The sequence below is a fragment of the Nelumbo nucifera genome, chromosome 1 (genome assembly GCF_055504915.1).
Source record: "Nelumbo nucifera cultivar China Antique chromosome 1, China Antique-T2T, whole genome shotgun sequence".
NCBI lineage: Eukaryota > Viridiplantae > Streptophyta > Magnoliopsida > Proteales > Nelumbonaceae > Nelumbo > Nelumbo nucifera.
Window position 1 is genome coordinate 151846077 of NC_142649.1, and position 14763 is coordinate 151860839.

General features: G+C 34.9%; 1 protein-coding gene across 2 annotated transcripts; it reads right to left on the minus strand.

Moving 5' to 3' along the window:
* Positions 1 to 87: 87 nt before the first annotated feature.
* LOC104587894 (indole-3-glycerol phosphate synthase, chloroplastic-like) lies at positions 88 to 14555 on the minus strand. 2 transcript variants are annotated; one of them, XM_010245665.2, is made up of 10 exons: positions 14199 to 14555; positions 9084 to 9344; positions 8813 to 8989; positions 8520 to 8594; positions 8318 to 8362; positions 8066 to 8230; positions 7482 to 7560; positions 6318 to 6400; positions 6086 to 6154; positions 88 to 326 (listed from the first exon to the last, which is right to left on the minus strand). In XM_010245665.2, the coding sequence occupies exons 1-10, from the start codon at positions 14349 to 14351 to the stop codon at positions 243 to 245; spliced, it is 1191 nt and encodes a 396-aa protein (XP_010243967.1). In that variant the 5' UTR covers positions 14352 to 14555; the 3' UTR covers positions 88 to 242. The 2 variants fall into 2 exon arrangements, with proteins under 2 accessions (XP_010243967.1, XP_088750864.1); XM_088894738.1 differs by having other exon boundaries at positions 9084 to 10091; positions 14199 to 14385.
* Between the last annotated feature and the right edge of the window lie 208 nt (positions 14556 to 14763).

Here is a 14763-nt window from a genome sequence, read left to right on the forward strand (position 1 = left end):
GTAGGTATTTTCATATTTCTACCTTGTAACAGCTGGAGCAGAAGGAACCCATTGTTACATCTAAAAAGTAGAAACTAAAAAGTACAATTGAGCTCTCCACATAATGGTGGCTAAATTACTTTTGTTTATTCAATAGATATTACAGTTTATTCTTCCAGTTTATACTTCCACAAAAGTCAAAACCAAAGCCAAGAGAAGGCGAAGAATAAGAAAATCAAAATGGTGGAGGCGGCTGAAGGTACTCATGAAGATATATCTTTGCCAAATAGTCCAGTTATTCCTACACCTGGATCTTTTTGTTTTACAATGGACTCCCCAACCAATACCTACAAAGACAATATTGAAAATTCAATTAGAACTACTAAAATGCATCTCTTTGTCTCCAATATAGAAACCCAGCCACAAGTATTTATATCAATACAAGCATGAACCTGCATCGGAAATTGTAACATTTGTATACAGGTAGTGAGACATCAGAGTGTCGATAGATCAAATCAAACATTTGAATGGTTTCTTTACTAGGAAAAAAAGAGGAGACATTTACACGATCCACCGTGAAGGCAGAGCCATATTTGCCCCACTGTAGTTGGTCTAGTTAGCTAGTAATCTGGATATGTTTCCTCTCTCAAGAGAAAATTAGGTCCACATAATTATCTTTTGAATAGGCATGAATGATCAAATTAAACAAAGCAGCTCATTACTCATTAGGACCCCATACCTAAAGCTAGCATCATACAACCCATTTGATTTTAGGATCTGGACCAATTATTCATTTAATGGAAACTATTGTTTGTATTCTCCAAAACCCAAAACATGGTTCTTATGGGTGTCTTCACAAGATACATGCCAATTACAAGAAGGTCCTTATGTTATTCCACCTCTTGCTTGTTTTGGTCAAAACTCAAAAGACAATTCTTAATCACAGTTCACCGATTTTCACGATAATAGCTTATTCTGCAGCAGAATTATCTGCATTTGATAGGTTTTAGATATATTTACTTACTTTTGAAGGGCATTAAATGTATTTCAAAATTACAGTGGCAAAAAGAAAATCTCCTATTTTTATTAGAAGGCAAAGTAACATGCAAAATGTGGGGCATCTTGAAAAAAAGCCACATCAATGTTTTGGATCCTCAGTAAGGGTCACGACTAGTACTCAGTAGTTATGAAAACTGGACCATGCTTGATGATTCAATAGTTGCATCATCACACAGGTCCTTGAAGGCTGAAACAGTGGGTCAGTCCTCAAATTTTCCTTAGAAACTACCTGAAAACTGTAGAAGTAGTTATTGACAATTCAGTGATTTTTACTTGGGATAACTACACTGCACTCCACGTCAGAACTCTGAACTCCACTGCAGACCTACAACAATTCAAAATTTCAAACACCTCCCCCTATAACACCAATACCCGCCCATGCATTAGCATCCTGGCACCTACCCCAACTGTACGGTGGAGCTAAGATTTGTTGGGATGGACTGCACAGTAAAAACCCCTTTTTACTTCAATTTTCTATGCCATTTTCTTCTTTCAATCTCTTCTTTAATCGCAGTTTTATATACTAACAGTCAAACCACTGAAGTCTGAGCTGCCAGTCTCAATAGTTTGATGTCCAGATCAGATTTTCACAAAATTTTAGCAGAAAAACAGGGATTGCCATTTAGAGCTATGAACATAGTTTTCAAGGCACCGAGGCTAGGCGATAGGGGGCACTTAGTTGCCTAGTCACCTAGAAGAGCACCTAGGTGATGAGATTTTCTTTTTTTTTTTTTTTTTGAACAAAACCCATGAATCCTAGGGTAATTCCCTATGTTCAATTGCAAGTGAAAACCATCTTTCACTATTAATTGTCTATAATCTTCATAAAAAAAGGATGTATAAGCTTCGCTTAAAACAAAAGAAAAATCAACATATTTATGAAAAAAAATGGAAAGAAAAGAAATTTTAGAAAATAAGGGGCTGAACCTCTATTTTTTTCCTAAGGCTCAGTTTGGAGGGAGTACAAATACAAATATGTAGAGTGTAAAACCTTATATTTTCTATGCATTTGTACTGTACATATTTGTATTTGTACTCTTTCCAAACTGAGCCTAAGAGAAGAAAAAGAAAGGATGAAAGAAGAAGAAGAAGAAGAATCAATATGTGTTGATTGAACAAAATTTTGAGCTCTTCTGTGCTTATTAGTTCAGGTTTTGAAGTCTTTGAGGGTTCAAGACAGTATACATCTTGATTGAACCCTAACAAATAAGAAAAATAATAAAAAGAAACTAACATTTTAACTCAAAATGAATAATTTAGTTTAATAACTAGCGGGGACCTGTGCGATGCACGGGATTTGTTAAGCAAAAGTTAAACGATATTTAAATAAATAATAATTATTTATATTTTATATACTACTTTTAATAATTTTTTTACAATACAAAAATAACAATAATTAATTTCAGCTAGGGTTGTTCATCAAATTGATGAAACCGACCAACTCGACCCGAGTTGGTCAATTTTATAGTATTTCCGGTTGGCTTTGGTTCAGCAATTTCCCAACCTGGCCTGGTTGTTTAACCAAAATTGAACAACCTGATCATAGATATATATTAATATTTTATATTTTTAATATAATTTTTCTATATGGGAAAGTGGGAAATTTTCCATATTTCTTAGTCTAAAATATTTTATATCATAAATTTAATTTTTTAATAATATCACTATAATTTTTAAATTTAAATTTATTTTTTTGTTTAAAATCTTTTGAACCGACCAACCAAACCAAAAACCAACCCAAACCGATACAGCCCAAGTTGGCCGATTTTCACTAATGGTCAGTCGGTTTTAGGTGACCAACTCCCCAACCTGACCAGGTCGATTTGGTTGGCCAAACAGCCTACAACCAAGCCAAACCAACCCGTGAACACTCCTAATTTCAGCTAAATTAATAGTCTAATCTCTAACAAATAACAATAGTATAATCTACAATAATTATTGAAAATTTATAGCAAAAATACAATAAATACTTAAAACTATATTAGATTAGTCAATAAATAGTTTAGTCTTAAATAATAGTTTAATATCTAATATAGTTTAATATCCAAAAACTATATTAGATTAGTCATTGAAATATTTAAATAATATTTTTTTTTAATTTTAAATCTTTATTGTTTGAATACCATTTACATTGAATAATCCGAAAAATCATAATTTATATATTTTTTTTGATAGGAAACGGTAACTTTCATTAGAAAATTAAAAAGATTACAGGCTTACCACCCACAAAAAGGATGGAAAAAGAAAATTAAAAACTTACAAAGAGGCCCAACTCCTTGCTTAGTACATAATTTCGTGATGAAATTTGTAAAAATGTAAAATTATTAATAATATGAATATTATTAAATCTATTATAATTATTTTTTGTGTTTTTTAATAAATATTTTAAAGTTATTGTAAATTTTGTTAGAATATTTAAATAATTTTAAATTTTCTTTAGATAAATATAGATAAAAGGTGGGGGAGAAGATAAATAGGAATTAGAGATAATTTAGAAGATAAATAGGAATTAGAGATAATTCAAGAGATAAATAGGAATTAGAAATAATTTAGGAGAAAGTGGAGGAGGTAGTTTAGGAGAAATTTTAGGAGAGGATATTATTTATGTTGTTGAGAATGTATGGGAGGGAGGGAGGGAGGGAGGGAGGGAAAGAGAGAGAGAGAGAGAGAGAGAGAGATTTTAGGTAATTTTTTATGGGGAAGGAGAGCATCTCATTGGTTGTTTCAAAAATGACATGGAATAAAAAAATAAAAAATTCAAAAAAGGAGAAATTTTCTAGATTGTTGTGTTTTAGTGTGTGTGTGTGTGTGTGTGTGTGTGTGTGTGTGTGTGTGCGTATCTTGGCGATTTAAGTGATGCAATCATAACAGTATCTCAAAAAATTAAGAACATAAAAGTATCCAACTGCACCATATAAAAATATCTTGGCGATTTAAGCAAGGCAATCATCCATGAGCACCTTATTAACTAAGCATCACTCTACATGTTTGGCTACCTTGGTATTACCTGATAGTTAAGTAATATATGACTATATCCCAAGAGTAGTTTCTACTTTATATGGTAGTGGGTTGTTCTTGTATCATTTGGTGTGGCAATAGCAAACATGCTTTTGCTTGATTAGTTGTTTTTCATTTGATTGATAGCAAGCATGTTTGTGTTTTATTGGATGATCACAAGAAATTGTTGTGACTATGAACTTATGAAAACAAATCACCAAGTCCAGTGACTAGGTGATTTGGTTTATCCTTTAACTTATAGCATGCCTAGGTTTTTTATAAAGGCCACAAGAAAATGAGATATTGAGATGATTATGTGAACTCATCACTCCATTTGATTAGTCTCCGTTTTATCATATGATAAGGAGTAATTCATGTATTAGTGTATCACTTGGAGTAGCAACAAGAAGCATGCAATTGGGTAATTTCGTCTTTCTTTTGATTGATAAAATGTCTATGTTTTATTGGAGGGTTGCAAAAAAAAGTGTTGTAACCCTGTGGACTAATCGAAACCAAATCACCTAGGCATGCACTCACAAGTTGATTTGGTTCTAAATTTGATTATTAGCATGTTTGTGACTTATTGGAGGGTCATGAGAAAGTGTTGTAACCACGTGAATTCATCAAAATCAAATCACCCAAGCATGCACTCATTGGATGATTTGGTTTTTCTTTTGATTGATTAGCATGTTAGTGTTTTATTGAAAGGCCACAAGTATTGTGATTATGTGAACACATCACAATACAGGTTAGGATACCTTTTCTTGATTGTCATAGTAAGGTAATAGACCTTAGAGGTAGTCTCTATTTTTTCATATGTTTAGTGGGTTATTTTGGTATCATTTAGGGTAGGAAAAAGGCATGCATTCATTGGGTGATTTGATTTTTAATTTAATTATTAGCACGTTTGTGTTTTATTGTAGGGTTGCAAGAAAGTGTTGTGACCATGTGAACTCATTGAAACCAAATCACCGACATGCACCCATTCAGTGATTTCGTTTTTCATTTGATTGATAGCATGCTTGCGTTTCATTGGAGGGTTGCATGAAAGTGTTGCGGTCATGTGAACTCATCATTCAACATGTTAGGTATTTCTAAATTGTCATAGTAAGGTAGTAGACCCTAGAGGTAATCTCTATTTTTTTCATATTTAAGTGGGTTGTTACTTAGTGTATGTCATTTGGGGTAGTAGGATGCACTCACTGGATAATTTAGTTTTTTGTTTGATTAATAGCGTGTTTGTGTTTTATTAGAGGATCATAAGTGTTGTGACAATGTGTACACATAGAACCAAATCACCCAAGCAAACAATCCCTAGTGATTTGATTTTTCATTTGGCATTTTGGCTGATAGTATGTTGTGTTTTATTGGAGGGTTAAAAGAAAGTGTTATGGCCATGTAAACTCATTGCTCCACATTAGTTTAATAATGTCTTTTATTATTATAATCTCAAAAAAGTTAAGAGTATAAAAGTATTCAAGAGCCTCGTGTAAAAAATATCTTGGTGATTAAGCGAGGCAACCCACCATGAGCACCTTATCACTTGGGCATTGCCATGAGTAGAGGTGTCAATGGACCAGGTTTGGATTGGACCCATCTGAATCAAAACCAATTTGAATGGGTTGGACAGTCTAATAAGACATTGAATTGGGCTAGTTCAGATTTAATGGTCCAAAGTATTTATTGGATTGGATTGGACCTGGTCCATCTGTAATAGATTTATATTGGACTGGGTCGGGTTGAACCAATATCTGGTCCATTGACCAGGTTTGTGTTGGACACAATTTGAATTAAAATCAATTTGAACAGGTTGGATCTTGGGTGATCCAATAAGACATTGAATTGGACCAGACCAGTCCAAAGTATTTATTGGATTGGACTTGGTCCATCAGTAATGAACTCATGTTGGACCAGATTGGGTTGGACCAATATCCAGTCCATTGACAGCCCTAGCCTTGACAATGACAACTATGACTCTGAAATACACAGGACTCGCAAAATATGGAATCAAAGATTCCCTATGCATAAATATACAGCTTCATGGTCTTACCGCTTTAACCCCAGCTTCTTGTACATAAGCTATGTCATCTGGAGTAAACAGCCCAGATTCCCCAACCACCTGAAGAGTCAAGAATAACAGACATCAAATCCCATGAGAACACAAAACATAACACCACCTACAACCTTAACCCATCCAAAATGGGGGAAAACTTACGGAAAATAAGGGAGATAAATTTACTATGGCTTAAGATAATGATAATACTGGTGAAAGGATTACTTACAATTATGTCTTTTTGCCGGATCATTTTTCCACGCTCTCCCTCAAGAAGTTTCTTTGTGTTGCTAATATCAACCTCAAATGTTTCTGTGGATTAGCCAAATGAAAAGTTAAATTGTCAAAAAAGTCAAATTCGCTTTTTTTTTTGGTGATGGCATTGGGGGCTTCATCGAGATACACAAAGGGAGGGGGGGGGTAACCCTTTAACTTTTCCCCATACCCATAACACCCCAACCCTGAAGGCGGGAAGGGAACCCAAAGTATATGTTATGTAGCTGATGATTTGCAAGTACATGGTATTTGTTCCCTCATGATACCTAAAAGAGCAGTGGAATGTGTGGCAAATCCAGCTATATGTATTTCCAAAATAAGGTGAAACAAGGAGTTAAGAAAGTATGATAATGAAAATTAAGTTTTACACAACTAAAAGGCTTAAATTGTTTGGACAGAACCATCATAAAAGAAGGTGACTAGACAAAATTCCACAAGACACTTTAGCTAAGCAAGGAGTTACTAGGGAGGCTTTGTTTTGGGCCTATTTGTAAGTTTTTGTTTTTCTTTTTCCATCCATTTTGTGGGTGGTAAACCTGTAATCTTTTCATTTCTCTAATGAAAGTTGCCGTTTCCTATCAAAAAAAAAAATCCACAAGACAATAAATCATAGATATCATTGTTAAAGAAAACAAGTTGGATTGGAAAAGGAAAAATCATACAGTCAAGCACAAGGTTTGGGTAAGTAGAATTCTCCAAGGAAATATCTTGGGTATATAGAATCAGGACACATAGGTCGATCTTTGGGCCCCATAAGGTCATAACTTCTCACCGATCTCATGTTTTAAGAATCAGGACCACCATTAAACAGGTCCCAAATAAAAGATTGGGCATTATTTGTAAGGCCTTCTTTTTAACTTGAAAGAAACTTTTCTTCTCCATCCAATTAAAAGCAGTAGAACCAGAGATTGTTATAACCTTCTGTGCATAATTATTTTTGGTCTAGCTCATTTACTAGGGAGGACCAATCTGATAGTGGGCTCAATGCTAAAAAAAAATAGGAGACTTGGCAAGTTATAGGAGCCTCAGACCTATCTATGGATTCTGTGTTCCTGGACCCAAGATTTAGCCACTTCATAGAGTCACAAAGAGAGAGAGAGAGAGAGAGAGAGATTACCAAGGTCACGGTTGTTGATGCCAATGAGTTCCACTCCATCAATTCCTAAAACACGATCCATTTCCCTTTCATTGTGCACCTTAATAGGGTAATGAAAAGGAAAAGACAAAGAAAACCATGCAAACAATTTCAATTAATCAGTGCAACAGCAATACCTTTTTCTTCTTTAATAAAGGAATGCAAATAGAAAATAACAGACATAGACCTGAATGCAGATAGATGAACCAAAGAAAATAAGGTAATGTCTCTCAATGAAGTTAAATAGATAGAAGCCCAGCAAGAAATTCATTTATATCTGTCAACCTTCTCTTTTTAAATAAAAAACGGGCAAGTAATTACTTAAAAGCATAAAAAATAAGCAAAAATTTCAGTCTAGTTGGACTAAAGAGTAGCTGTCTAAGTTCGGCCTCAATTCACTAGAACTTGATATTAGTAACAAACTAACTATGTTAAATAAACAGAATATTGAATCTTTCTTTCCTTTTTTTTTTGGGAGAAATGGTGTGCATGAAAAGAAGAATCATAAGCAAAACAATGCAGTTGCTCAAATAATAAAGTATGTAGCAGGAAAGCAATCAACAGACCTCCACCAACGCAGCCAAGCCAAGTATTTTGCATATCTTAGTCATGTAGCGTATGTCAAGATCAGGCAATACAGCAGCAATCAAAAGAACTGCATCTGCCCCTTTTGACCGAGCATAATAAATTTGCCAGGCATCAATGATAAATTCTTTGCAGAGAAGAGGACACTGCATTACTTTCTGAAGTGAGAAGCTTGTATTCAAAAGATAATGTGTTCATAAGAAAGCATAGAAGACATATTTTTCAGAGCAGACCTTTACTCCAGCATTCCGTATTGCCTCTAAATTTTCAAAGCTTCCCTTTGTTTAGTTAAAAAAAAAAAGAAAAACAAACGAGAGAGTCAATTAGTAGAAAAAACTTTCCTTAATTGATGCTAGTAGTAAAAATTTACTACATCTTTCCATCCCATAAATTTATGACATCAGGCAATAACTAAGCAAGAGAGATCAAATTTACCTTAAAGTACTTCTCATCTGTCAAAACACTAAGACATGCAGCTCCTCCTTTCTCATAAGCTTCAGCTATTTGAACCTGTTTCAGTTCATGAATGCAAAAAATTAAGGAAAAGTAGAAACATAAATCAGGACAAGTTTGTAGAAACTGCAAGACAGAGAAATATGTCTGGGAATCTAACTCAGCAAAACAGAAAAAACAGACTTGTTGACATGTCCCTAAGAATCTATGAAGTGTCAGAATCCAATTTGTGCCTGACACAGACATTGTCAGAGTCACATACACAAAAAATTTACCGGATCAAAATCCTCTCTCAATATGCCTCTGCTTGGAGAAGCCTTCTTTACTTCAGCTATCAGAGCTGGTAAACCAGTTCGCATATAAGATGCCTTCAAAGCACCAACAAAATCTCTAACGGGAGGAGCATTCTCAAGAGATTTCTTCAGAAGAGACAATGACTTTCTTTCTTTTAACTGAAAAAAAAAAAAGGTTTCAAGAATATTAGCAGTCAATCCATCACATTATAATGGAAAAAGAAAAGACGTACAAAATGGAGCATAAACATACTTGTGATACTTCCATGTCCTTGTTCCATACTATTTCCTCTAGAATGTTACGAGGAGTATTGCCCTCATTCTGTAACCTGAACTCAAAGGGACCCACATAATGCAAAGGGGGTCCAGTGGATGGCCGTCTTCTAATTCTGATACCATGACTAGCAGCTATTTCATCTTGAAATCTTCCTACTTCCCATTCCTTGATCTCGAGTGCATTACCTTTGGAATCATCCATTGGAGGAAGTGTAGAATATCCATCCTTGGAATTTGACTATTAACACCGATGAAATATAAAATATAATTTTAGAGCCACTTATATGATTTATCAAGAATTAATTTATTGATTTGGGCATAATCCCTTTCTTACAAACAAGGATTATCCCTACTAACTCATAATTACAATCAAAGTATTATTTTCTTTCTGTTTACAAGGAATTCCTTTTTCTAATTTCTATAAGAAATTGAATGGATCCAAACAAGCACCTTTTAACTTTTTCGTGTATTTGTAACCCAATTTACTATCTAATCTGAACATAAAATGTTTAAAAGTTGGTAGACTCTAAGTTGAACATTGGATTAATTTGTTTTTATCAGTTTTCTTACTTAATTTGAATTTGCACATATTTTGAAAATTTTCAGCAATATTTTTTGAAAATCATGTCTACAAGGTTTCATTCTTTTTTTAAGAAAAGCTAAGGTAATATTGTATTAATTGATCAAAAGAGGAAACAACCCCTATACAGTGAGATGTACAAATATAGGTATTCAAAAACAGCAAAAAAGAAGTGTTTTAAGAACAAAAAGTCATATAGCGTAAGAAGTGGCAGTGTTTGTCCAAGAAAAGACATTTGCAGAGATGTTCCGGCAGACTCCTCCAGCTGAGAAGCTTTTCCATTGAAGACCCTGTCGTATCTCTCCATCCAGATGCACCAGAGAGTGGCTGCAGGAAGTAGATAACAAGATGCCTTATATTGGGGAGACAGATTCTGCACCTACCAGCTTTGAAGCGCCTACAAAACTGAGCTTGGAAAGACCCAGATTACATTGAAGCTTTTGGGAAGCTGTCTTGGCAACAGAGAACTCAAAGTTACAGAAAACACAGATGGAAGAAGGAACATTTATGCCTTTTCTGAGAAGTTTTTCCTTATTAAGGGATTTCCCAAGGGCTGCAATCCAAGAATGAAAAGCAATCTTGGAGGGGATTCTGCTATCCCAAATGATTTTGTGGGGAAAGTCGGGGGATGTGGAGAACTGATGATGAATCATGGATTTTACTGTAATGCTACCAAAGCTACAATGTTTAATTCTTTCAACTTAACATTATTAAAAACAGGAACCATAAATTTTCACAGCTCTAGTTTTTATCTGACTTGTATATTGAGCTTTCACTAAAGAAGAGTTTAGAGGGGTTTCCAATGATTCCATCATCATATGTTGGCAAACAATGGCTAACCACGCTATTAATGTGTCCCCAGTGTTAAAGAAATGGAAGTCCGCACTTCAAGAATATCCAAGTTTTATTTAAATGGATATTCCTTGGGTAATTAAGGGCCATCAGGTATTATAGGGAATTTAGAGATGGTACTAGTTTTGATCTGACTTGTATATTGAGCTTTCACTAAAGAAGAGTTTAGAGGGGTTTCCAATGATTCCATCATCATATGTTGGCAAACAATGGCTAACCATGCTATTAATGTGTCCCCAGTGTTAAAGAAATGGAAGTCCGCACTTCAAGAATATCCAAGTTTTATTTAAATGGCTATTCCTTGGGTAATTCAGGGCCATCAGGTATTATAGGGAATTTAGAGATGGTACTAGTGATGCTCCCATGTTATTTTCAGGGCAAAAGGACGTGGGGACTCAACTTGAGAAGAAAGGGGCAAAGAGCTTTAGTACATGGTTCCAAGGCTCTACTAGGGCCATTTTCTTTTGGGCAGCATTTAAGAACGGATTACTTTCCAGGTTACAGCACTCTATTTTGGGTGCCTGTTCAAACATCTTGTATTACCCTTTCATAATTTAATGAAAGTTACCATTTCTGATTAAAAAAAGGTAGGTAATGACTCAGTTTTGCACAGAATTAAGGGGCAGAGGGACCTCTCAAACAGGATGGATACTAGTATGGTTCAAATGTCCATCAGTCCATGGATTCAAAGAATCTCCTAAAAGAGGGAGCATTTTTGACAACCGGGTTAAACCACTTGTTCAGGTGGATACTAAAAACAGATAATAGCTTTGCAGATAGCCTAGCCAGAAAAGGAGTGAATATTAATAACAAAATATTTACCTGGATGCTCCTAACTTGGGGTAACATTATATGATACTGTTTTGTAGTGCTGTCTGGTCGGTTCTATGATAGTGGTCACCTTTCCTTTTTTTTATCAATATGGTCACCTTTCCTTTTCCTTGTAAAGGGAAAGGGAGCAAGGAGTTGTACTACTTTGTCTTTCTTTCAAATCAATAGAACTCAAAGATTTTGTTAAAAAAATATCAAGGAATATAAATAAGAAGAATAAGAAAAATTAATACCAATTATACCATTCAGTACAACATTCATTGTTAAACTATGGGCTCTTAAATCACTACCTCAATCCATGTCCTCAGTCTGCCCCTAGCTCTTCTGGCCCCTTCAACTTGTAATAAATCATTTCTTACCAGTATTGTAGATTCTTCTCTGCATGTGACCAAACCACCTTAGTCAATTTTCCCTCATTTCATCACCTACTGGAGCTACTCCTAAGTTGCTTAAAATAAGTTCATTTCTAATCCTACCCTTTCTAGTTTTCCCACTCATCCATCTAGTTATTTGCATTTCTGCTAAACCTGTTTTTGACACATTTCTTTACTGCCCAACACTCCACTCCATAAAACATTGCTGACCTTATGACCACTTTATAAAATTTTCCTTTTAGCCTAACTGGATTTCTCCTATCATATAAGACCTTTTTTATCAGCAACTCTCAAATGATTTCATTAAATAGAAAAATTATGGATCTCCTCTCATATAAGACTCCAGATGTGCCTTTCCATTTTGCCCATCTTTCTCTAATTCTATGGGTTACATCCTCCCCAACATCTTCCTTGTGGATTACCAAACCAATGTTATAGAAGAGGTCACATTGAAATATCTCTTAGTCTCCAATTTTAAGTGTACCCTGATTTCCACTCCTACTATTATTAAATTTACAGAGAAATTTTTTGTTTTACTCCTTATTTTAAACCTGTGATTTCTAAGGTATTTATCCGTAAATCTAATTTTGCATTTAATCCTTCTTTAGTTCCATCAATTAATTGCCATCAGCAAACAACATGCATCATGAGACCTCCTCTTAAATATGTTAAGCCAATTCATCCATGACTACAGCAATTGAATAAGGGATAAGTTCCAAGCCTTGGTGAAATTAGTATATGCATATGCATACATGTATACGTACAGAATTTACTGAGCTTCCCTAAATGACAGAAATCTTTAACAAACCCTCTTGGGCATCTATTAGATTATATAAATAAAAAAGTTGGAGAGATATTATCAGTTGGGCAAAACCCCAATACAAAGGTCACCATAAGGCCAGCATGGACTGCATAATTGAACAGATGGTCTATGATGTGGACGCTTTTATTGGGAAGACATATCACCGCCGGAAGCAACAGTAAAGGGAGCAAGATTTGCTGATTCTCGTCTTATCTAATTCTAGCTAGATACAGTCTTATCTTATCTTATCAGTTCGGTAGGATAGATAAAGGGAGTCTTATCTTATCTTATCAGTTCAGTCTTATCTTATCTTATTAGTTCAGTAGGATAGATTAGTAGGGAGTCTTCCTAATTAGCAAGGAGTCTTCCTAAAAGTATGACTCTTATCTCTTGTAATATCCTATTTAAGGAGCTGATATTATTCAATAAAGGCATCGAAAATTTCAGTCAAGAAAGGAGTGAGGAGAGTTGGTGATCTCTTGAACAAATCACCATTAAGGCGCCAAAATAGGTTCCTCAAGAAAAGGGAGGAACAAGGGAAAACAGGAGGTTTTCCCCGTGGACCGACCCGTGATGAGATCCTATTCGCGGGCCCATAACAGTCTATCCAATGGGCTTCAATCTGGTGAACAGTATTAATCAACCATGGGACCCTTCCGTGGCAGAAAAATAGGTATAGAGAGGCAAACAATATAACTGCTTAAATGATGGGCGTATGAGAACCACACTCTTTTGCTATGTAGGCTGAACTTTAGCGGTTTAGCCATATAAATAAATTTTAAACCATTTGGTTAGTTGGATTAAGTGGTTTATAGGGTTGAGCACCTCCAAATAATATCAGCTTTATTGATCAAAAAAAAAAAAAAAAACATCACCTTTATTTTAAAATGGAGGGCCATTCTTGACTTAAGAGTCCCCCTCTCACAATATAGCAATGTTGTGTGTTATTCATATACAGTGTTTTTCTAACAGCGTTATTTATATGCTCTATCCATCTAACAGAATACTGCAATCTTCAAGGATAAATTTAGGTTAGCTTTTGTACAGCGCGTAGAAGGGAGTCTACTCATTAGTAATAATCAGTAAGACCCAGAAAATTTGGTAATTTATTATTCTAATTGCTTCTATCTAAGTTTTATATATCTACTCTGGTTCTTCGTAAACAGACGATCATAAAACAGATTACTTGTACTAATTATATTTTCAGGGTTTTTTTTTGTTTACTGTTATATAATAATTTGAAGTACAATTAAGTCATTTTATGAAATTTAAAATTTAGGTGCATGTCCGCGAACACCCATTTTGTTGCCCCTGCTGATCACAGAAACATTCTTTAGTTATACAAAGAGCAATATCTGCAACGGCTGATTAAATCTCTATATGTAAGAACTTCATAGTTTCCATCAGAGTTTCATCCAAAAGGTCTTTTTATTTTCTGATCAATCAAAAGAACGTCTAAATAACTTAGTATAAAAAGCCAATCCATGCACCTCAGAAATAAGAAAATAAAAAATAAAACCCATAAAATAAATTTAAGTTCGAACAAGAATCAACAGTTTTAATTCAAGACTTGCCAGCCGAAACCATGACTATACATCAAAAAGGATCAAAACCCAGTTGGACTTCGGGGGAGTTTGAAAGGGCATTGCGCACCTGCTGTGCTCGAATGGTTACTGAGGACCTAAGAGCTAAGCGTCCATTGTCCATTAGAATCGACCTCTCAGTTGTGAAATTCCGTCGGGGTTTAACAGTAGGAACCCGCGGAGACGAAACCCTATGTGATGCTGCGATGACCGTTCCTTCCATTTAGAACTGAAAACAAAACCTCAGACGATCTTGTAAGGAGATAAGCCCAAGGTAAGAGAAATAATAAGACGCCAGGGGAGTAATTCTCTGTAGTTGGTTCGTCCCTTTTATACTCAATTGCGCGCTTAGACGTGCAAATAATCTTGGGAAGATCGCAGCGGGCTGATAGGGGGGAGATGTCGGAAGTGAGTATGTGTTTGGTAACGTTTATGTTTCTTCAATAAACGTTTCTATTTTATTTGCTGGTAAAATCGAAAAATGCAATAATTGCAACCGTTTATGACAACTGGGCACCACTTCAATGTAACGGTGAATAAATGTCTCCCGTTTGTGGAAATTTCAAAAAATAACTTTTACAAACCGCTGATATGCATATAAACCAAAATTTACTTTTAAATTTTCGATCTACGCA

Coding starts and splice junctions, on each gene's coding strand:
- LOC104587894 (XM_010245665.2), bottom strand. CDS start 14,351: ATGGAAGGAACGGTCATCGCAGCATCACATAGGGTTTCGTCTCCGCGG. Junction 8,595..8,812: donor TGAGAGAGGATTTTGATCCG/GTAAATTTTTTG, acceptor GAACTGAAACAG/GTTCAAATAGCTGAAGCTTA. Junction 6,401..7,481: donor CATCAACAACCGTGACCTTG/GTAATCTCTCTC, acceptor GCTAATCCACAG/AAACATTTGAGGTTGATATT.